The sequence below is a fragment of the Plectropomus leopardus genome, chromosome 21, assembly GCF_026936395.1.
Source record: "Plectropomus leopardus strain MGB_pleo_1.0 chromosome 21, ASM2693639v1, whole genome shotgun sequence".
NCBI classification, from domain to species: domain Eukaryota; kingdom Metazoa; phylum Chordata; class Actinopteri; order Perciformes; family Serranidae; genus Plectropomus; species Plectropomus leopardus.
The window spans coordinates 2369856-2394675 of record NC_142196.1 but is presented as its reverse complement, the minus strand read 5'-3'; the positions used below and the strand labels follow the sequence as shown (position 1 = coordinate 2394675).

Here is a 24820-nt window from a genome sequence, read left to right as displayed (position 1 = left end):
AAAATTTTCAGGCAGCATGGGCACTTATTTCAAGTTAAAACATAAAGATGTAACTTCATCATGATTCAACAGATAAAACAAAATAAAATACATTTTCTTTGATATTGGTTTAGTTGTACTTAAATCCCTTCTGTCAACAAATGAATTCAGTTATACATAAATCGGTTAGTTTATGGAAAAGGAACAACTTAATTCAGATCAAATTTATTTGACTAGAAAAAAAAAATGTTTTAAATCACTGCAGAATTATGAGGCCTACTCAAATTCAGTCAACTTAAAATTTTGAAGCAGCATGAACACTAACTTTTTTAATTTTGTAAAAATATGATGAGTCCCTATTTACTGACACTGAAATATTGATGTGGTTTTTCACTTCCTTTCCACTTTGCTCTTCTGTGGGGCAAGTCTGTGTCATTTTTCATCATGTTATCATATTCCGTCCTTTTATTGACTATTTATTGGATTTAAATATATTTTCTGTCCCTGTCAGAATAAATATTTCCTCAATAAACATTTACAGTGTGTTTTTGGTCATTGTGGCTGCAGGCAGAGCGCCCTGTAGCTTCGGCACTTTCCGTCCATTTCCGCCACTGCATCGTATTGCAATTTACCATTGCCTCCATTTTACTCTCGTGTGTATGTGTGCGTGCGCACTGTCGGTGTAAACTTAAAAGAAAACAGGACCGAAAGCAGACGCACTGAGGATTTTCCACGGAAATGGACGGGTAATATTTCAGCAGCGACACTGATAACATCTCATTTGACTTTTATCGTTGTACAGCGAGCACTAAGTTTGTGAATGCGTCGTTTTAAGGAGAGCTGAGGAGGGCTCGCACGCTTGTGTTAATGGGTTTCCATAGCCACGCGCTGCCTTCCATTAGGGAAGTGTCTAACGTTAGCATGCTAACAAAACTTAGCTAACGCCTGCTCTTCATTGCATTAGCTGCATTGCTAACTCGTTTATATTTGTCTAAAAAAATAATTGCCGTGTGTGACGACTTTAGGGGTAGTCGTGTTTACACAGTTTCATAATTAACTAGTTTTTCACTGTAGCATTTTGGAGCACTGTGCTAACGGAGCGGCTAGTGAAGTTTAGCAAACCGTTATGCTAACTAACGTAACCTTACAGTAACGCCGATCCTTTGTGTTGTAATGTTAGCTTAACTGGCTAGCTTAGCTGACCGAGTCCAATCAGCTAAGTCCGGGTCCAGTAAATCTAAAGGTTCTTGTAAAAACATGATATACTCCTGGTTTTAAATAAATAGCATATCTTATATAAACACTTTTGCGAAGTGGCGAAGCCGTGCGGTGTTTAATTCTACCTAGCATCGATATTACTTCCGTAGTGTAACACTGCGGTTGATATAAAGTATTCAACATCGAAGGTTTCATTAAGTGTTGTAGGGTGTGTCAGTCAAAGACTGTGGGTGGACCGTGCATGAAGCGTGATCTCAACCTTACTTGTGGATGTGATGAATCATAAATGAGCGCCTTGGCGAACAGATTGGTCCAGCATAACAGCAAGGGGCCAGATCATGTTGATGTGGTTATTCATACATAGATATGTATAGAATACATTCATAAAAAGTGTGACCTGTGTTTTTAAGTAGGGAGTGCGAATTAACAAGTACTGGTATCAGGATGCATTCTCTATCCAGAATGAAGGACCGGAAATGTATCAGAAGGCACTCCATCTATAAAGCATATACAACCAAACACCCCTGGTCCTCAGTGGGTGTAAAAGTGCTTCTGGCCTTGTAGGTAGACATAAGTAACAGATTATTTTAAAAATATCTTTAAAAGCTATCATACATCATTTCAGTTTGTTAACCCTTTGAAATTAGAGCAAATACGCTTAATTTCTTTGAAAAACATGTAAAGAAAGCAAATGGCAGAAGAAATTACGCCAAAATTTGCAATAAATTAGTAAAACGTAAAAAGTGAAGAAAGAAGAAGAAGAAAATTACCTTAAAATTATTTTTAAAAAATACCAACAAAACAATCAAAAGAAAAAAAGTTCATACAATTATTATAATTTTGTAACATACAACAACAAGCATACACATACAATTACTAGCACTGCAACTCAAGAAGCTGCAGAAGAAAAAGGGGAACAAAAGTGTTAAAGGACAAAAAATTATATTCTAAATTATAATTATAGAAATATTACCCCCCAAAAAAAAAAAAAAAACAAGAGAAAATGATGATTAAAGATTAAATCTACTAATCATAGATTTGAATGCTTGTGAAATGTGTCTGAAAGAAGCACAAGAAAAGTGATGTCGATCCCAGCTTAAAATTTTACAAATAGACACTAAACACATTTCTTCAAAGAAAGAGGGATATAGATCACATGCCTGTGTATCTGACAATATCTTTTTTCCTATTTTGTGTTTCACTTGAACTCCTTAATTTTTACTAAACGAAAATTGCTTCTCTTTCAGCATCAGTGATGTTGCAGTTGGAGTGAAGGTGAGTTTCCTGTTTTTTTATTTTTTTAGCATTCACAACACAAATCACATGAGCCTGCCTTTGACACTGTAGATGTGTCTTTTCAAGCAACATTATGAAACAACATCCACATTGTTAGTAGACTGCCGCAGTTGAACAAAGCAAATGGTTTGAGATCAGTGGTGTGGATATTGGACAGGGGTGGAGAAGTGCACAAAATTCATGGTATGGTGTGTACATTGGTTCTGAGGTCACGGTTTGGTTTTTAGTACAGCAGGGAAAACTAAAAAAAAAGCTGTTTTTTCCCATTTATTTTAAGAAATGTTAACATTCATCCGTGGCTCATCAGCCATAATTCTTACTGTGAGAGTTAAGGCACTGAAATTCAGACGTATTTTTAAGAACAAAAAATAAATAACGTAAATGTCAGTGATGATCCATCATAAATCTCTGACCTTTTCATAATTCTTTCGTTGCAGCTTGTGCTTGTTTATACAGGGCAGGGCTGTTGTTTCCACAAACAAACCAAATTCAGTTGAACAATATTGGCCAGGGTTCCTACAGTCATGGAAAACATAGAAAAGTCGTGGAATTCTACAGTCACATTTACCAAGCCTGGAAAAGTACTGGAATTTCATTGTGTGTAGTGAAATTGTCATAGTCAGGGTCCCCATAGTCATCTAGCACATGGAAATGTCATGGGGTTCCATAACCTTATTTCCAAGGCCTGAAAAAGAGAATCAAAAAAATACTTGACAGTTTTGGAAAAGTCATGGAATTTTATTGTGTGTAATGAAATTAATCGTTACAGTACATTTTTAGAGATAACATGTCAAGAAATGTCATAACAGCGAATTTATTTTCTGTTAATGTAACATAGATATGCATCAATGAGGAACATTATTGTTTGCCACCACATACCTTTTTTCATTTTGTCCCTGCAATCTGTCTTTGTTTTTTTAACCAAATTAATCAATCGGTGGCTGTTACTCCCCCACTCAGGGAGCTCTACTACTCCTTGTCCACAGACCACTGACAATAACATTAACATTTATATTAAAGCTTTGTGATGGATAAGTTTTGAAATTTTGTCCATAAAAATGTTTGGGAACCCTGGTAGGCGTACATGTAGCCAGAAATTGTTGCCAATTGACTAACCTGGCTAACTGGGCAGGCTAAGTCAACCAGCATACTACAGCTAATAAAGTGCAACTAGAGCACTGCCAAATCTTTTTGGATAAAATCGCGCCCCAGAGTTTCTGCTTTGTGCATACATGTCATATTTTCAGAGTAATTTTTGGGCCACGAGGTGTACTGAACCAAGGGTGTAGCGCAGGTGTATTTTCAAATATACTTACATACATCATGTCTTTAGCACAGATTAAGCCTTTAACAGTCATGCATGGTGTACAAATGTCTAAATTTTATTAATATGTTTCACTGTTATTTTTATTGTGTATTATCTTACACAGAGACTACAGTAAATTGTCAAAGATTGGCACTGACCAAACTAGTCAGCAGAGTCATCACAAACCAGTCACTTGCTTGTGGCTGCAACATGATTGTGCTCACTTATCCACTGTTTTGCAATTAAGTGTGGATAGACAGATGTGTCATCCCCAGTGTTTTTGTGGGAGTCAGTCAGCTGAGGTGGTTCTGTGTCTGGACATACGGAAACACTTTTTACTTTAGGTCATGGCACCTGTCGTTTTCTCAAACCATGGCCAAAATAGCTGAAGGCCGGACTTTTCCAGGAAAAAGCATGGCTCATGAGGTCTTATGGCTTTTCAAGTTGGATAATTGGTTAGGGAAAATACTTGCATGTTTTATAGCAGCAAGGCTGAGGAAGTTAAAACAAACGTATGAGGTTCTGTCATTATTCCAAACTTCTCTTGGAATCGCGACTTGGACGTTTTTTACTCCTAGTTTACTGGTCTGAGCAAGCATGATCATTCTCATGCTTAAGTTCTGATTTGAAATGATCTGATTCATAAATGGCACAAAAAGCTAATTCAGAGCAGTATTTTATGTAGTTGTTGGATCATGTTTTTATTTGTAAAGGCCCACATAGGGATGAGCATTGCAAATTAGCTTAGGCTAAAAATGTTGTAGTATGTGGCATCAGTTTTATGGTATAAAGATGACATACATAAATCCTCAGTAGCCTCAAATACATCCTCACTTTCACAAAACTCTCCAATTTCAAAGAGTATACCTGACACTCAGGTGCTACACCATCATTTTACAGTGACAGGAAGCTAATATAAACATACCTTTTCATAATTGTGGTTGCAATTAATTATACTAGCATTGAGAAAACTGTTCCATCGTGAGGCACGACAGGAAAACATTAAGTTATCTCACAGTAACATTATAACAGTGTGTACCATGGATCTGTAGCAGCCCAATAAACTTTTAGAGAAAAACTTTTTGACATTTTGACACCACATCATTAGAAACAGTTTCAGGAATAATATTGACTTGAGTGCCTAACAGAAGCAATGAATGAATTAGATGGTGTAACAACTTTTGGGGTAGTTGTGTTTATACAGTTTCATAATTAACTAGTTTTTCACAGTAGCCTTTTGGAGCACTGTGCTACAAGGTTTCTAAAATTTAACTTAATTCCTCAGAATATAAGCAAATGTCTCAAAGAGGCCAGTAACCAGTCCAACTGGCATACTTCTGACTTGTGGTGAATTTACAGGTCCCAGCAACTAAGGGGGTTGTTTTCAAGGTAACGGTTCTTGGGTGAAACGTTAGACTTTAGTTGCGGTATGGCCTTTCATTCGCACTACAACAGCGTTTTGGGGGCCTATAAACCCAAACTTTACACGGGAATCGTTTTCCAAGTGGTATCATATGAACGCAGATTTCTTTATGAAAACAAAGGAAAGATTTTTTTCCTGTTTTTAGTAGGGCTGTTCTCCTCTAGATGTGGCCTGAATATGACGCAGTGTCTGGCATTTGTTTGATTTGTGCAAGCAAAAAATGTTGTAGATTTGTGATCTGTCATTTGTGCTGTTAGCTTACTTAAGATAAGAGATACAATAACATAGAACTTTATTAATCACAAAGGAAATTCTTTCCTGAAGGAAATATACTTAATATATTAGATGAATGTATTGAACAGCCAAATCTGATTCGATTGACATAATTCTAGCACAGCCCTTCACATTTTAGACATTTAAACAAGTATTCATTTTTTTGGGCATTTATGCTAACTCAAACTTCCACTTTAATTTTCTAGCACCTTTAGAAACCATTATTCTCAGGCTTAGCTGTATTTTAAACAAACAAAACACACACATCCATTAGATAAATATAACGATACATGCCATAAAGATTTGAATTTGTTTTTTTTTTCCCAATATGTTGCCTATATGTTAACTCCAAAATAGATTCCTGAAAAAAAAAACCATTGTTTTGAACTTTCATAACATAATAGCTTTAAAAAAAATGGGTAGGGCCCTGCTGATCAGCAAGCAAACCCGTTTCCTTGTGTGAGCGCATTGTTGTTGTGGCTACCTAACCTGATTTGTTGAGTGCCTGCTGCATTTCCATCTGCACCAAACAAAGTTAAAGTCCTCTCTCGAAGGGAAACGGACCAGTCATAAAATTCAGATTCCTCTGATATGGTGGGCCTTTGTCATCCTGTTTATTTCATCAATATTTCAGTGTCAAAGACAAAACAGAGGGTAGCCAGCTGTTGGGAGAGAAATCATTTATTGGATTCTTGTAGCCCGTGCACTGTGTGCTCACATTTTGGCCCAAGTCAGACAACTTTATTACCCTTTCAATTTATTTGTGTCATGTTGCTGTAGCAGGGCCTGCAACATCTAGTTTATCGTAACCATAAAGAATGTTAGTGACAAAAGAACAATTGGTTCAAATTCAGTCAGACAGAAACAAGGAGGGGTGTATGAAGCTATTATAAAGTTGTGTGTGTAATGGGTCCCCAGCCAGGTTCCTCTTCATCCCATCAGTCAGGTTTAAGAGCACAGGGCGTCCGTCAGCTCCAGCAAGCCTTCTGGGACTGAGAATAGCTCAGGATGAAATGACACATCTTGACATCTTAAATTCAGCAAGATTAAACCCACAGCAGGAGATGAGCAGACCACTCTTCTGCTGTTTTATGTCCTTTTTCACCCACTCCTCTTCCCTCCTTTTGTTCCTTTAAACTGTCTTCAGAGACCTCTGCTTTATTGTTTTTTTTGAGGGCTTGTGTGGAAAATGGAAATAGTTTTTCCCCATTATTTCACAACTGTGCCTGACTGTCTGCCTTTGTCTTTTTCTTTCCGCAGAGAGGATCAGACGAGCTGAGTATGTACAACAGTCCCAACTCTGGCATGAGCAGTATCAGTGGTGAGTTCGTTCCGACCACCCTTGAATAGAGAGGGTCTTGACGGAATTTGCAGGAAGCCATTTGATCAGTAGTGACAGACAGCATTTAAGTGAATCAAAGGATTAATAGGTGTTTGAAAAGTGAAACAGGCTGCGTGCGTTGAAGCATTTTCCCACGGGAGCTATTTAGTGTCTGAATAACATCACGCTCCTCAGTAGGTGGGCACCCACGCACCGAAACATGTGACTAGAACAGACGTAGTGGATACCACTGCTTTGTGATGCCTCTTCACTGTGAAGATGTTATCAGAAGCATCTGAAAGAAAACTGCAGGATTAAGGCTGACTCAAAGAGCTAGTCAAAGTTAGGCCTTTAAACACTCTGCTTACAAAATCAGAACAATGTTTAAACCTTAAGGCCCGGTTTAATATCGCACACTCTCGTATAACACTGCGCACAAAATGCACTTTTCCAAGTCAAGCTTTAATAAAATATGATACAATATTATTTTCTACTTTCACTGAGTTCATTTTTTATAACTAACATCAGTCCTGATCATAAATATCAAATAATCATAGATTTTCTGAATTTGAACCCTTTAAATGCCAGATTTTTGTCCTGATGCCACTGTTTTTAAGACAGCCTGGGGTATGTCAGTGATCTGCAGCAACATTGACTGTGACAGTGCACCTAGTGGAAATAGCATGTATTTTCTCCATATGCCAAATATAGTTAAAAAAAATTAGGTGGAAAATAATAAAAGTACAAATTCCAAGGCAAAAGCCCAGAATGACAGCCAGAAATAATACAATGCATGCTTTATACTTTGATGGCTGTGGGATCAAAAATTGCAGTTTGAATGGGTTTCAATGGAGCATTTTTTGCACTTCACAGTCTGAATGTAACAACTTAGTTTCCACAGTGTCTTTTACACTCATTGTAGGAGCTGAGCTGGAAATTCCAAGATTAAACAAAATACACAATCTTGCCAAAATTAATGCCGTATTCATGAACACAGCCAAAATGATAACAAAATTTAGAATGAAAAGTGCGTTAAATGTGCCAAACAGTCCCTTAGGGTTAAAGTATACACAAGGGACTGTAATCAAGTCCCTGTCAACTATTAATGCATAACACCCCCCAAGGTATGTTTCTAAAGTGACAATGATTCACAGACTGCCTTTATTAAGGTAGCTTTAGTGTCAGCCATTGGTGATCTGAAAAAGTGCAGAGGTGGATTGATGGTCCTTTAAGTGCAGGATTTCCCAGTCCTGCTATAATGGCTTTAAAAAAAAGAAGGATCAGTAAGACATAACCTCTAACCTTTAGCATGAGTGGGAGTTGTGTTATGCTAGAAAACAAAATTATAAATCATTTTATGGTTGTTTGACTGGCAAAGACTATTGTGTGCACTCTGAGCATACTGTTAAGCTTTTCTCATCAACAAGCTTATTCCAGCACTGTAATTTTGCATGTATTCTCATTCTGATGTGTAACAAGACAAAGTTCTTCTGCTGTCAGTTTCCCATCAGCGCACATGCTCTCACTAATGGCCTTGGATTTGATACCATGGACAGGCGATTGTGAGCTGGATGAGGGCGGGTTACTATAGAATTTAAAATAATTCATAAAATGATTTCCCAAATGAAATTATTCCTGAATAGGAGCTAGGTATTCTTGGGCTGCTATTTAAGCAGTAATTAGTTCATTTAATTGTTAGAATTCACTAATTTATGTTCCGAATATGAACAGTGGTTAAAGCAGCCACAGTTCTGCACCGAGTGTTGTTTTCTGCTGATAAATCAACGGACTGCAAGGTTTCTAAGCTCCACTGATTAGTACCGGATCAGTGTGCTCGATACCCCAACAGAGGGGTGAAGAAAAATTGAAACCGTTCCAAAGGTACTAAAGGTACCATCCACAACCTTTCACAATAGAAACATGCAAACAAAACCGAAAAAAACTGAACTCAACCGATCTGAACTACAGGCCTCAAATGTGTGGGGAAACCCTGATGTCTGTCTTGAGATTAGCTGGGTCCTTCAAAACAATAGCACAATGTGTTCTGCTTTGATTTATTGAATTTTAACAATAATTTAACTTTATTAAGACAGCATTTTAATTAGCTTCATCGTAAGGGTATTTTATTAAACGTGATTATAACAATACTTTTACTTAGTTATTTGGTAAAAGCTACTTTATTTTAAATTCAGCGTCTTTAATAATTTTAGATTTATAAGTAGTCTACATAACTTTAGAGGAGATTTAGAAAATACCGATATATATCGTAAATCACGACACAGCTTAAAAATATTGCAATTTTCTTTGAAGGCCATTTGTGACCTGATGTCCAGTCTGAAACACCTGTATTTGGGTTGGTAAATGGCACATAAATGATGGCGTCCTAGCTATGTAAGCACTGAGCATATGCAATTATATATTATGTATGCCCAAAAACACGTAAATGCCAAAGGGACGAACTACAATTGAGTGCTTGAGTAGATTTCGAAGAATTCAGACTCAAAGCCTCCGCTTCACTAGCAGTAGTCTAATACTGAAGGCTATAAAGAGAACACGTATAACAACCCAACTCTAGAAGGGGCAGTGTACCATAAACAAAGCACTTATAGCCATTAACATGCAAACATGAAATACTTTATTAAAATGTACAATACATTAGCTAATATTGTTAAAACACACAAAACCCATGCACAGTTGATTAAAAAAAATCCTGGGAGAAAATTTTATTTGGATGTTTCAGGGAGCTGTTACATAGCTATTACATGTAATGACATTATATATTTTTTTCTTTTTAGTACCAATATCATGTGCACACCCGAAACTAAACCAAAATTAAAGTGTGGTTTATTTAATTCCTCTGCTGTCTAAAATCTATTAAGAACACATTTGTGAGTCACACAGTGGCATGCTTTGCCATTGCCATGAACACACAAACTGTGTTTATTTTGACTCAGTCCCACATACACCTTCCTGCCACCCCAAATACTTGCTAGAGCACCAAATATGGAAAATAGTCAAAATAGTTGCTGAAAATGACAGTGGCCAGCTATTTAAAGAAATAACTGTGATTACCTTCGTGGTTGTATATAATCATGAGTCAGTTTCTAAGAACGATTGCTTGAGTAGGAACCAGTGAGCTTTGGGCTGAGAGAATGCATCGATGGACAGACACATTGTTGGTCTTGGTCTAACTGTATTATGTGAAGTTGAGAGATGTAGAGATGGGCTGAAAAGACATTCAGTATGTTTACATGCACAGTTTAGTTAAGCTACGGCCACAGCTCGATTAGGCCATTTATTTGGACTACTGTCCTTGTGCCAGTATACAAGCACCGGGGTAGAGTCGATTTATTGATGGAAGTAAATCCGACTCCACCATGGCAGGTGCAGATATGCCCCCTTCAGCTAGTTGCAATAAACCCTCTTATTTATACAGTCTATGATATAGATTGAGTCACCATCATAACTGTTTATTTACAACAACTTCGGGGTAGGAAACTGCTGCGTCACATACATATAATCAAACAGCGCTGAGCAAACTGCCTTCATTTATTAGTTTTAAGCCACCTAAAAAAGTAGATATCAGTTTAAGTGTAGCCTACGCTACATTGAGAATATTTTCACCGCTTTGCCTTTCTATAAGACAGCCCTTACTGACGGGGATTTGAAGCTGGTAAATTAAAAACAGCAGACTCCACTGAGAAAAATCATTTCACTCCACTGAACAGCAGAGCTGCTGCTCTACTGCTGCCTCCATCAGCTGCTGTGGAAGCTAAAGAGGAGACAAGATTTAAATAAAGTGTACACTGATACTGATGTGTTTTAGGTACCTAAATCTTGTTTTGGCGCGGCTTTGTCCACAACAGTACATCGCTTAGCCTCTGTGCTGGTGTTGTTGCACTATGCTCATTTATCAGAGGAGGGGAGGGGGGGTGACTGTAGTGTGACCTTTTTTTGTTTAAAGCAAATATAAAATACTCCCTTTTCAAGTTTTATGTCAGTGTCTCGAGCCAAAATTTAATTCACAAGTCCCTCCTCAGTACTTGCATATGAAAAAAAAGATGCCTGACCCATTTTGCAGCACTCCTTCCCCCCTCATAAGTGGTGGACAGTCCCTGTCTCTTAAATTTATATGACAGAATAGCTCGACTTTCAATAGCAATATCTGGCTATGTCAGTCCCATTTCGAGAAATTCGATTAGTCTGATTTCAATCGGACTAACATGTTAACATGTATTTTAACTATATAACTAACACCATTTTTTTTCTAACACCATGTAAACATACTGATTGCTTTTTGTCTTTTAACAAGATTTATTGACAATTTTGAAAATGCAGAATTTTGCCAGTCTTATCCTTTAAATGACAGAATCTGTTGCACTGATTAGCACAGTTAATCAGCGTTTATGCTAAACTTTTAGATGGGGCATCCAATGGCAGTGACAGTAAAAAACTGAGGGTGGAGGAGGCCCCTCCGTCTCGCGTGCTCCACATCAGGAAACTGCCCAACGAGGCCTCGGAGACAGAAGTCATCGCCCTGGGCTTGCCTTTTGGCAAAGTCACCAATATCCTCACACTGAAAGGAAAGAACCAGGTGAGTGAAGAAACAGGTGAGCGTGGTGGATTTGTAGACAACAGAGCAATTGTTAGGCTTCATTGTTCTAGGGGACAGTGGACAGTGTCAAATCTTGTTTCTGTTTCTGCTTTGACCTGTCTCTAACATTTCACTGTGTCACAAGTTCTTTGGGCTCATGTTATCTTGTGCTGCATCTGAAAGTTGCCCACAGCCTCATACAAAGGCTAAGCAAAGGCCTATTGTGTGCGTGCTGAGGAGGGCTGTAGGAGACACTTGGCATTTGTCCCCTAGATTCCTGTCGAGTACAGCTGCTTTGTTCTCCTCACAGTAGCGATGCTGGTGTGTCGGCTGGTCATGATCGATTGGCAACTGCATCATCTCAATGTTCAGCCATCTTCATCTGTATTGCTCTGATAACTTATCTGTTGCCATCGGTGGTGAATTACAGTTCACTCATGTACACTTTGCCAGGGTTCCCACAGATCCTTAACCCTTTAACTGGATCACCATCCGTTTTCTTGTGCTGCATTTAGATGCCTTGTACTAGCATTTAAACCCCTGAAACCTGTGAGAACTGGTTTGTTTTCTTTCAGAAACAGTTTTTGGGCCATTTCAGGGTAAGTTGCTCTTCACCCTCTTCCCATGTTTTATGAAGAAATCAAACCAATTTTTCTCGCTTTTCAAAGGGTTAAATAGTCTTAAACGCCAATGAATTCATACATTTAAAAAAACAAGGTCGTAATTGGCATTAAAATGTATTAAATCAATCTTTCAAAAGTCTTAAATGCTAAGATGGGAAGGAGAATATCATAAATCTTTTTTTTATTTTTATTTATTTTTAATTGCTCTGTAAAATCTTAGAACAATTAGTAATATGTCATGCAGATCAGAGAACAGAGGAATTGGCTACACTTATATCAGTCTTTCCTATGAATAATAAAGACTGGCGGCCGCCATAGTCTAATTTGTCCCGCCATAGTCTCAGTGGAGCTGGACTGTTAATTAAGAGCCGTATTAAAACACTGTTGGGTTATTCATAGCGCAGTAGCGGCAGAGACGTGCAGCAGAACATCAGGCGCATGAAAAGTGAAACTGAGCCGTTCATTTTGCTGGGTCGCAAACTCTCTTTCACTTACAAAAATCTGCAAATATCTTCTCTCATCCATCGATCTGATCAGCTGTGAACGTATCAACAGAACAATTATTAACCCCACCAGTGACATTCAGCTGCCAGAGAGATAAAAAGAACTTTGCCTGCTGCACTGCATTCACGGACCCGCAAGAACGTCGGATATTAGAGTGACACCACAGATAGAGTGACATAGGCTGTCACTTGCAGGATGTCCACAATTACTTAAGATAATTTCATGAAAATGGTTGGAAGGTTTAGTATAAATTAGGTAGAATTTATCTGATAATGACATCTTGTAACTGTGGTGGGGAATTTATCAGATTTGCTTTCTCTTTTCTCTTCCTTCAGGCGTTCTTGGAGATGGGGACAGAAGAGGCAGCCATTACTATGGTGAACTACTACACGACTGTAACTCCCCATATCCGCAACGTCCCTGTCTTCATTCAGTACTCCAATCACAAAGAACTCAAAACAGATGCTGGCAACCAGGTCAGTAGAGCCAGAGCAACAGATCACACTCTTACTTTATCAATCAGTATACCTATAACACACGGCTACTACTCTTGTATCTTAGTTAGTATTTTGTTGAGAACAAAGGCTTTTTGTTTGGTTGTTTTAATACTTTAAATTCTGCAATAACTTTAAGTCTAAAAAAGATGATAATGTTCTCTTTCTCTAACTACCAACCTTAGAGGCTACCCTGATTAGTATTTGGCAGGTCTGGACACATGTTAGTGCTTGTTCTGTTTTCTTTGCATTCATTTTATCATTATTATTATTATTTCTTTGAGTTCGACTAACATCAGTCCTAATCAAAAATATCAAATATTCTTTATTTTCAGAATTTAAACCCTTTAAATGCCAGGTTTTTGTCATGATGCCTCTATGTTTTCAGATGGGGGAAAAAAAACCCACAAAAGATGAAGTGTTTTAAGTCTATTGTTTTTTTATGATCACAGCCTGGGATATGTCAGTGATTAGTAGCAACATTGATTGTGACAGTGCACATAGTGGAAATAGCATGTATTTTCTCCATAAGCCAAATATAGTTTAAACAATAAAACAACATCGGGTGGAAAATAGTAAAAATACAAATTCCAAGGCAAAAGCCCAGAATGACAGAAATAATGCAATGTATGTTTGAATGGGTTTCAGTGGCACATTTTTTGCACTTGACAGTATGAATGTAACATTTTAGTTTCCACAGTGTATTTTAGACTTATTGTAGGAGCTGAGCTGGAAATTCCAAGATTAAAAAAAAAATATATACACAATCTTGCCAAAATGTATGCCATATGTATGAACACAGCCAAAATTCTAAAAACATTCGTAAGCACTTGTAAAATGCACCAAACAGCCCCTAAGGGTTAAAGATAGTGAATGACAGCCTGTGTTTGGCCGTAGCGGACACAGGCAGTGCTTCAGGCAGTGTCGGCAGTCCAGTCTGGCGGGTCACCAAGCTCAGACGTACAGGAGGCTCTAGCTGCAGCCTCCAGTCCTGTGCTGCGTATCATCATTGACAACATGTTCTACCCTGTAACACTGGATGTACTGCAACAGGTACGCAGCCCCACACAATCACAGCTCACTTCAGTTGGCATGTGACTTAATATCCACTGTTTGTATGTGAATGCAAAATTTTTATAGTTTTTTGCATTTATTTTGTTTGCAGATTTTCTCCAAGTTTGGCACAGTCATGAAGATAATCACATTTACCAAGAACAATCAATTCCAGGCCCTTCTGCAGTTCAGTGATCCTGTCAATGCACAGCAGGCCAAACTGGTAGGAGAATGTTTACCTGCAGCTTCCGCCAGTCATGTTATCAATCTTTGTTATCAGTCTACCATCTAGTCCACTGTTGGTCAGTGCTTTGCAAGACCAAATGTAGAAGTTGAACAGAGAGAGTCATTACTTATTTTAGCATTGATATTATAGTGTTTAACAGTCAATCACAGTGCTCAATGCATAAAGAAGACAAAGACTTGATTGATTGTATAGTTTCATTAAGAAAAGATGTAAAAAAGAGCAGTAGATGTATATGATGACTTTCTCCCTCCTGCCAGGCTCTGGATGGCCAGAACATCTACAATTCATGTTGCACACTACGTATCGACTTCTCCAAGCTGGTCAACCTAAATGTTAAGTACAACAACGATAAGAGTCGCGATTACACGCGACCCGAGCTGCCTGCTGGTGATGGCCAGCCCAGCCTCGACCCCTCGGTGGCTGCTGCCCTCACCAAAGACTCCAACTCCCTCCTCGGTAAGATCCCAGGTAGATCACACTTTTATTTTTCTTCTTCTTTTATCTTGTTGTTGTTTGTGCCAATTGGCTGAATTTATCCTCATGAGACTTTTTGATTAGAATCTGGACAGGTTTGAATAATTGGGAAAAAAAACTGTTCTTAAACAGACTTAATGATTACTGAATAGTGGCTGCTGCTGCTGAGTGGAGAGTATCAGTCATTTTGGCTGGTTTAAAAGTGACATCATTACTCAGTGTTGTAATGCAGTAGTTCAGTGGAAGTGCTGCTCTCCATTCCATGATTGTCTTGTCTGCCTTCCGTCAGGAGCCCTGAACCCTCTGAGCGCAGCAGCGGCAGCTGCTGCTGCTGCAGGGAGGGTGGCCTTAGCTGGGCAGGCTGGGTCCAGTGGGGTCCTGCTGGTCAGCAACCTCAACGAGGAGGTCAGTAATACGCCTGCACAGACACCAGTCAGATGGACCATCTGAGGCTTAAAGTCCACCACTCCCACCCACCACCTTCATCCCTCTTGTTTGTTTTTTTTTTTCATTTTTGTTTTTCTTGCTGGTTATAATCAGAAGTCCTCCTTGTGCTTCTGTTTTCATAGTCAAATGTCTGTCATAGAGGAGACATCAAAAAGGACCATGGTGGAATGTTGTAACATACTTCAACTAAAGGAGAACTCAACTTGAATCACGCTAACTAAACAACATAATTTGGTGCATTTAGATGTAACAGCTCCTATTTTGCAGAATTCTGTTGTTAAGCAATTAGAAACTCTCTCTTATAATTAGAAAGCAGAGGGCAACAACTCTTGTGTGAGCTTTTTACCCTACAAATTGTCTTCCTGTAGTCAAGCTGATAATATCTGAGGCATAAAACTGGTCAATATTCCCTGAAAATAATTTTTTTGCAAAACATTTTGAATCTTAGAGTGGTGTCCAGGGTTTCCCACACTCATTTATTTTTGGCAACTCGCTATGATTAAAACATCGGACAAATTGATTTTACATTCGGAGGAGCACTGGAAATATCGTTCAGGTATTCATTGTTCCACAATCTTGGAGGGCAGAGCATACTCTGGGCACAGATGGAGCATTGCAAGTGATGCTCATTCTTTTGGGTCTAAAAGGTTACATTTTCAAGCAGCAGCAAAGGGGCACACTCATTTAAAGAAAAAAAAAGTTGCTGTCATCAACATCATGTTGTCTCCCCATTGTAAACTAGCGCCACACAAAGCCCTTTTTTCACGCAGAGACCGCGCGATAGGGCCGCTGCTAAGTCCCCTCTTTGTTCCTCCTTTGCATTTTTACACAGGACCAGACGACAGCAGCATCATTGTGCTCCAGGGTGCCATTTTAAATAGCATCTGCCTTTGAGGAACCAAAAGTGGCGTGATGTGTTTAACATGGCGTCTGCCTTTAGTGTGACACATAACATTGGCATCAGCAGCACTCTCTAATAACATGACATGTCAATAACAATCATTCACCATCTCTGTCATATGCTGGATAATTTCGTCCTCTGTTTGGAGGGTAAGGAGTTCCTGAATGTCACTGTTTTCCTCAATTTGCGACATTTACGACTGCTCTTCTTCTTTGTATTAGCTGCTAATTGCTAATAGCTGCTTTTTAAGTCTCCCATGGTGTAGACGCACACATAACACGTCAAAACGTCACATCTGTGCCGCCCATGGTCGCATCTTTACAGCTTTATGTTTTATGTTTTACTAGGGTTGGGCGATTTATGATTTTAATCTATTTTCTTTTTCCCTCTTAAAAACAACAAACCAAAAATCCCTCAAAACAAGTTTTGCTTTGATTTTAGCAATAAAAATTGACACAGGCAAACTAAGAAATGGGCTTCAAGTCAGTTTTTACATATTGCACAGTTTTGCAGTTGAAACAGTACAGTATTACTTTTGGAAACGTACTCTTCATTGTCATTAACACTTGCTTTTTTGTTGCAAGCATTGGGGGATTGCACAGGGAAAGGGCGTCACCCTGTATGAACTACAGAAGCCCAAAAAGAATGGCAGAGAAAGTTTAAGAGAGAATCTAGATTTTCATTTTAAAGATCATCCTACAAAATTGCATTATTTGATAAAACTGATTTATTGCCCAGCCCTGTGTTTACAAAGACATTGTTTTAAGTGTTGTTACTACCTCCTGCCCAAGCTCAGATGCAAGACAGTTCAGCCCCCTTTCCGCAATCGGACATTCTACACAGAACAGCGAGGTGGCATAACGGCATGATACTTTCGCCTTGACCAAGCAGTGTATAAGCGGCTATGCACTCTGTGTGGGAAACACTGGTGTCTATCCTGATAGACAATTGACATTAAACCTGGGAATCCAAGCCTCTTTAGAAGAGACAGACTGGACTTCATGTTATTTCAGTTAATTTTAATATGAAGTACAATATATGTCTAACCTTTTTCTTTGCTTTTCTAGTGTCCTTTACATACCCAGAGCCTCGCTGTTTTTTTTTTTGCTTATCGTTTGGTCAAGTCTCATTATGTCCCTGTTAGAGAGAGGGGGATTTGCTGTTCGCCACCACACCAAACTCCTCCCCTTTCCTCCTCTGATGTTGCGCCCCTCCCTCCTCTTGTCAGACTGTATCTAACTCGGCTAACTGTCTCCTGTCTTCTGTTTTTCTCTCTAAGCTCTCCTCACCTCTCCTCAGCTCATATGAAAGCTCATATGAAATCATTCTGTGGTCTCCTAACCTGTGTCTGGGAACAAATACCTGCCTCTCTGAAACGCTTCTCTCCCTCCTCCTCTGTTTTTTTTTTTTTTGAACTGTGACTTAAATAGCCTCTAATTTGTCTCACCTAATGTCTCTGTCTCTTTCCTCATCAGTCTGTTCTCTCTGGCTGTGAATAAATGTGTCATAGCGGAGCCTCTGACAGTATCTCAACCATTCAAACTAAACCCCTGATGTTAAGATACTGTGCTTAATCTTTCTTTTAGCCTCTCAGACTTGTGTGAACGCCATGTTGCCTTCACATCAACTCTTGCATGCCAAATTGTAAAAACAAAATTTGAACTGCATGGTCTCTTAACTAATTTTCTCCCCTCAGCTTCTCACATTCTCGTAGTAACCATCCTCCCTCGCTGAAAGATAGTAGATCTTCAGATTTCTGACCTGCTGCATGTTGTTTTGATCCCATGGGTCTGATTTTATATTGCTGGTTTTATTATGATTTTGACATGAATGTACCTTTACCCCATGCTTGTCCAGGGTGAAAGACATTTTGGCACTAGTTATTTGCTGTATTTTGACTAAAGAAAACATTGATCCAAGCCATTATCTCTGACCAAACTACCTGCATTATTCCAGTGTACTGACCTATATTTTATTTTTTGTCCCTCCCCCCTCCTCACTTTTATTTATTTTTTTATTTTCCCCCCAATTTGCATTTGCCTCCCTCTTCATCTCCCCCTCTCTCTCTCTCTCTCTCTCTCTCTCTCTCTCTACCCCCCACCCCTCCTCTCCCTCTCCATCCATCCTGCCCCCCCCCCTCCACTACACGTGCTGGTGGGGGACTTTTAATTCCTCAAATCACCCCTTCTTCCACCTCCTCCCACATTAACGAAACCCCTGCCCTCCTCCATGACTCCTCCTCTTTCGCCGCCTGCTCCCCTCCTCCATGACCCACCACCTCCATCACTCTCCGCGGGGAAAACAAAAACCACCATTCCTCCTACCTACCGTTCTGGATTGATCTGTCCATCTCTACCTCCGCTCCGCTCCGACTCTTCTACCTCTCTACCTGTCTCACGCTGCTTGTTGCTCTTCTCTCCCTCTAAAGATGGTTACGCCCCAAAGTCTGTTTACCCTCTTCGGTATGTTATCGTTAGCTCTCTCTCTCTCTCTCTCTCTCTCTCTCTCTCTCTCTCGCTCTCTCTCGCTCTCTTACTCTACCCTCACTCTCTTTCTCTCCCTGTCTGTTTCTTTCTTCAACCTACCTCTTTTTGTTCTATTCCATTCTATCTTTGAGACATTTGTCATTATTATTATTATTATTATTGTTATTATTATAAGCTTATGTATATTTGTTTGCGCACAGTAGCTTATTTGGTAATTTGTAATACATTTTGCCCCGTTTATTGATTTGGGTTAATGTTCATTACTTTGCCCGATAATCCCCTATGTAAGAATCTGTTAATGCACGGTTAAGTCATAATTTTGCATGCTGTTTTTTTTTTTTATTTATTTATTTATAGCCATCTGATACAGCTTGATAACTTATCTGTTTAGAGGGTGTCTCTTCTCTCTTTCCCTCTTCTTCTTTCTACACACCTCTCAATCTAAAGTCTACTGTAAAGTTCTTGTGTGTACTCTGCTAGTCTCTCTTCTGTGTTTTCTTGTCTGTAAATATCCTTGTCTGCGATGCTAACTTTCTGTTTTTTTCTAACTGTCTGCTTTCTCTCCACCTCACCTCTTCTCCTCCTGCCTGCGGCTCTAATGCAGGAGTGTACGGCGATGTCCAGAGGGTGAAAATTCTTTACAATAAGAAGGACAGCGCTCTCATTCAGATGTCAGATGCCAACCAGGCCCAGCTGGGTGAGCAGATGTCACAACCGCCCACTTTTCTCATTCACGTCTAATTGTCTGGTGATGCTAGAGGCAGAGTTTGTCTGGGAGGACAGCTGCAGTCCTTTTTGAGGACTCACTAGGCAGGTTTCCATTAACCTTCAAATTGCAAAAACAGAAATTGCGCATCAAAAACACGTCCAATGGAAAGACATCAATAAAATAAAACTCCCATTTATTGCAAAAACGTTTTTACACTCGCATGAGGTGGTATTTCAGGCGATTCTAAAAAGCCACGTCAGGCAAAACTGCAAGGTCACATGATGCTATGGTTATGTGCTTGTCTGTAGGAACTGGCTCCCTCATGATGTAGCAGGAGATACAAATGGTGTTATTGCATCACATAAATCAAAAGTTGAGGGAATCATCTGGAAGTTTCGAATCCACAATTCCTCTGTGAAAACGTGGACTATAACCTCCCAGAAATCTTTGGCCGCTCCCACGTATAAGGGGCTTGCCTTTCCATTTATCTCCCAAAACATGCCTACGTGGCCTTTAACTGGAAATAATGACAGCTAGTGCAATGGCAACATAAGAAATAAAGCTGCTAATGTTTTGAACATCCATCTCCATGCTGTTATCGCCAGAGGAGAGGTCACATAACGTCGCGAGAGAAGTTGCACATCTAATGGAAATGCAGTCATCTCACGATTGTGTTATATCGACATTTCGAAAAAATTGAAATAAAAATCTGTAATGGAAACCCGCCTACTGTAGCATCCTCAAATCATACTGTAGAACTCTACACCTGTGGGCTAGTACAAATGTTAACTGTCGTTACACATTACATTTTTAAAAATTTTAGTCACAATAGACGAAACAGGGCAATAAAGAAAAACCACCACTATATTTCAATTGAATTACTGACAAAGATTTTTTTCAGTACTTTTAGCTGCAGTCGGCGTGTGAATGTGAAGGCTGAACATGTGGATGCAGCGGCCTTAATGGCAGCTATCGCAAATTTGCGCTTGTTACTTTGTTTTTTACTTAGAAGCCAATGAAGTGGATCTGTATCTACAAAACCAGACCAATGCAGTGAAGTCCACTTTTAGGATTTTGGGGGTACAATCCTGTAGTATCTGTTAGCCTTACCTGTAGGTGAGTTGTGAGGTGCTGTATAATCAGCATATACAGGGATGGAAAACAACAGGCTCAGTCATGTAATGCTTCATCGTTTATTGATAGACTTTCTAACAGGAAAAGACGACATCCACTTGCAAAGTTCTGACACATTAAAAGAATAGTGGCATGCCCCTCAAACAGTCCACCTTTGGGAGAGCATCAGACTTGTGATGCACCTTTACCAGAAAAAGAGCTAACTAATTTAATTTGTGGTTTGGTTAACTTGTGGAATTAATGTTGACTCCAGCAGATAAAATTCAAAAATTAAATGCCTGCCAACAGCATTGATTTTACAGCGTATCATTAGATGCAGGGAGATTAGAGTGACAGGACAATCAATGTTTTAAGGATGTCTCTTTCACAGTGCAACACTCTGGATCAAACCCTACTGTGGCTCGGTATGCTGTACCCGAACTTTAAAAGATCAATGTCAACTAAACAGTCTCCTACCACCAAAAATGTACACTCCTAAGTTGAACCTTGTATGACTCTTATAAAGATCATTTGAAAAAGATTGTGCACACAATTAAATGCAAAAACAGAAATAATACATGATGAAGATCACCTTATTCCAATAAAAGTATGTTTAATACGGTTTCTTATCTCTTGGGTATGGATCTATTATCACTGTTGGGTTGTTAGCACAGCCAGTAAATAGCACGACAGGCTGCAGCGTCCTCCACACTGACTTTCCTTTCTGTTGCCACTGTTAAAGCAATGAGCCACCTGAATGGCCAGAAGATGTACGGCAAGATCATCCGGGTGACGCTGTCCAAGCACCAGACTGTGGCTCTGCCTCGTGACGGCCTGGACGACCAGGGTCTGACCAAGGACTACGCCAACTCCCCACTCCATCGCTTCAAGAAACCTGGCTCCAAGAATTTTCAGAACATCTTCCCGCCATCTGCCACCCTCCACCTCTCCAACATCCCGTAAGTACCAGGGCAGTCAGCTCAGCTCAGTCGTTTTTGTTGTTAATGCTAAGGAATGCTGTGTCTCAGATACCCTCTGAAACAACCACAGCTGTTCATGCACGTCCACTGGGAGATACTGTAGGTTTTTTTATTTCCTTTTGAGTGTTATTTTTTAGTTTTATTTTGCTAATGCAAAAAGCCATGCACTACAAAACAAATTTTCAGAACCTACGTGGGGCTGAGCGAGATGACTTGAAATTAACTTGAAAGCTTACTTAAATATATATTTTTTTTTTCCACTGTTGACAGTTTTCATTAGAACTCCTTTCTGCTAAAGAACGAGTCGCTGTAGAAAGTGTTGACAGTGAAGTCTGTGTGTGCCAGGAAATGCATTATCTTCCTGCCTGACTGTAATCTGTGACCTTTACTTCAACAGACAAGATGTGACGGAGGATGACCTGCGGCTGCTCTTCTCCAACGCTGGAGGCACTGTGAAAGCATTCAAGTTTTTCCAGTACGTAGACCTACCTGACTGTGAGATCAGACACATGTACTCAGTGAACGGGACCTGGCAGCTTGTCATCCTAAAAGATACATTACAGCAGGGATACTCGACTTGCTTTGCTTGGGGCAGGCCAGGGGCCAGGGGCCAGGGGCCAGGGGCCAGGGGCCAGGGGCCAGGGGCCAGGGGCCAGTCACAGTGGCCCCATACCTGTTTCTAGGATTTTTAGGACATTTCAAGACGTTTCCAGGAATTTAAGGATGTTTCTCAAAATGTAGGGTTCAAGGACTTTAGGCCTTTCTTTAGGATTTTAGCACATTACTAGAATTTTAGCACATTTGTAGGATTTTAGGACATTTGTAGAATTTTAGCATGTTTCTTGGATTGTAGGATGTTTCTGGGATTTTAGGACATTAGGGGCGTAGCTAGGACCGGTAGGTACAGGGGATCCTTTCACTGGCACTTTTTTTTGATAAATTCTGTTTTATGCACTCTGGCACCTTATGTTTACTAAAAGTACAAAAACAATTCCCAGTGTGAATCACTTTATTTTACTGTGAATCAGAAAATGGTTGGGGCGGGGGCACTCAGATTTGGCCTGCGGGCTGTAAGTTGAGTATCACTGCACCATAGGCTCAACAATAATTGATTCTTGCTCTTGTTTTTCATTATGTTGGTTTTGGACTCTATCAGTTTAATTCCTGTGATTTTAAGCACTGTGTCCTACTTTTCAGGGATCGCAAAATGGCTCTGATCCAGATGTCGACAGTGGAAGAGGCCATCCAGGCCTTGATTGACCTTCACAACTACAACATGGGAGGCAACCAGCACCTGAGAGTCTCCTTCTCCAAGTCCACCATTTAGACCAGCTGAGCCACAGTACCAGGGCTCAGAGTGTCAGAGCTGGTGGTCAGAAACCCTTCAGACCGTGTCTGGACACTAAGGACGGGGAGGGCGGGGGGGGCACATGGAGTGAATCAGTTTTGTTGTTGGGGTTTTGTTGATCCTGTCATTCCTTGAGAGACTGGAGTTTTTGACTTGCATCCTTTTTTAAAACTGAAAAATTGTTGCAGATACTGGATCCTCCCAGCAATTCTTAACTGTACCTGTGTATTTTTATGTCAAACAAAACAAAGACATGATTGATTGTCCCCCTGTTTGATGTAGATCAGTGTTTAATTCTTTATTTAGTTGAAAAGATACAGTTCTTATGTGCCTTACATGACAATATCAACTGTTTCTACAGCTGGACATGTTCATGAATTACTCCTCTGCTTTTAGGCACATTGGTATTGGGTATTTTGGGGGGTTAGTAAGAATGTTTTGTCATCTTCTTGACATTTTTGAAGCTGTGCCACCAACCAGGCAAAGCTTTTTTTTTGTTTTGTTTTAGCTTCATAACATTTTCCTTTTTAGTTTAGCAGCAGGAGAGAATATTCCTGAGGCAACATGTAAGAGTTGTGACAGGGAGCTTAACTTGAATTCCATTATTCCATGAAGTATGTTGAGTGTTCGATTGTTCTTCCCCAGTTTTGAACTCGCCCGTCACATATCACAGCGTGGCTTGTGGCTAAGTATTTCTTTCTCCGTGTTTTTGGAAGCCTTCCATGCTTTTTTTCCATAGCAGTGAGGTGTAATAGTCAGTGACAATGGTTTTCTAAGCATGTCTAGTTATGGTAGGATCTCACATCAGAAAGTGTTGCATGCTGTGAGAGCAGTTAGAAGATGAGTCCACTGTGATTTCATTGTCATGTGACAGTTTACTCGAGAGGGCTACTCAGTTGGACCAAAGTTTCTGTGCCTTCAGTATTCCTTTGAATTCATTTTAACAGAAAGCATTTGAACACACAGTTGCCCAGTATTTTATGTGGAGAGTTAATTCCCTTTTTTTATCGACCCAACAGGATCTCTTGACTTGAGGTTCAGAAATAATAGGTATGTGTATTTTTTTTTTTCTCAGATTTTCTACAGATTAAAATGTAAGGATTTGGTCTAGATCTGAAGAGGCACAATTAAAGGATGAATTATTTTCTAACAAGGGGAGGTGCGCCTCGGTTTCCTGCTTTTTGAGTTTTACCCTCTCATGGTCTCTCGTGTATTCTGCATTACGTCTGTAGCATGCTCAATAAAAGGATTCTGTAGCTCTGCATTCACCTCCTCTGTCTCTCTCCTCTGTTCTGTCTGCTCTGCTCATTTCTGAAACCATCTTCAGTCCCAGGGTGGGAAAGAAGCCAAAATTCATTTTGGAGCCACTTGAAAACAAGCTCTAATAAGCCAGATTGAGCCCTCTGATGGTACTAATTCACAGGACAAGAAGTACATTTAGTTGATGCCTTTCCCACCCTGCCAACTGACACAATCTATTCCTTTGATGTCTTGCTCTCCTCTCTCCTGGTAGTTGCCTATTTTCTAATCAGTCTCTGAGGGCCTCCGCTCTCCTGACAATCTGTCTGATCTATCTACTTGCTCTCACACCTTTTATCAATTACATAAATGGCCTTATTTGTCATATTTCCAAGCTTTCTGCATTTTACGCTGCTGCCAGCTTTGGAGCATCTTTGAGTTAAGTTGCTTCATACGCAGTCATAGAAAGATAATAGCATATGTTCAGCCGATTAAAGCCACACTGTGAGCTGCAGCATGCAATGCAGCACCAGATACTGCTCAGAATCTCACGTTTTGGATGCTGCTTTGGTCTGTGAAAACATAAACGACTGATCTTAACTATTCGGTCCAAGTTAAATTTTAAAAAAACTTGAAAGAAAAATGAAAGACTTTGAACTTTATAGTAGTGAATTGTGAAGTCAGGCTGGAAATTTACTTTTAAACCCTGCGTTCATGTATGCAACTGGCTGCGTCTTAAGTGTTTTTGTGTATATACATGCCCGTACACGTTGCTTGTTACAGGAGGATACC

The 24820-nt window shown here is 39.7% G+C and overlaps 1 protein-coding gene across 3 annotated transcripts; it reads left to right on the top strand.

Annotated features, from left to right (window-relative positions):
- Nucleotides 1–584: 584 nt before the first annotated feature.
- On the top strand, nucleotides 585–24053 carry LOC121960384 (polypyrimidine tract-binding protein 2-like). 3 transcript variants are annotated; one of them, XM_042510053.2, is made up of 14 exons: nucleotides 585–725; nucleotides 2445–2472; nucleotides 6756–6774; nucleotides 11238–11410; nucleotides 12873–13013; nucleotides 13929–14084; nucleotides 14197–14307; nucleotides 14589–14799; nucleotides 15095–15210; nucleotides 18582–18615; nucleotides 19244–19336; nucleotides 21204–21420; nucleotides 21839–21916; nucleotides 22639–24053. In XM_042510053.2, exons 1-14 carry the CDS (start codon nucleotides 718–720, stop codon nucleotides 22766–22768), a joined length of 1515 nt encoding a protein of 504 aa, XP_042365987.1. In that variant the 5' UTR covers nucleotides 585–717; the 3' UTR covers nucleotides 22769–24053. The 3 variants fall into 3 exon arrangements, with proteins under 3 accessions (XP_042365987.1, XP_042365986.1, XP_042365985.1); XM_042510052.2 differs by having other exon boundaries at nucleotides 6756–6816; nucleotides 14589–14787; XM_042510051.2 differs by having other exon boundaries at nucleotides 586–725; nucleotides 6756–6816.
- The last annotated feature ends 767 nt before the right edge of the window (nucleotides 24054–24820 follow it).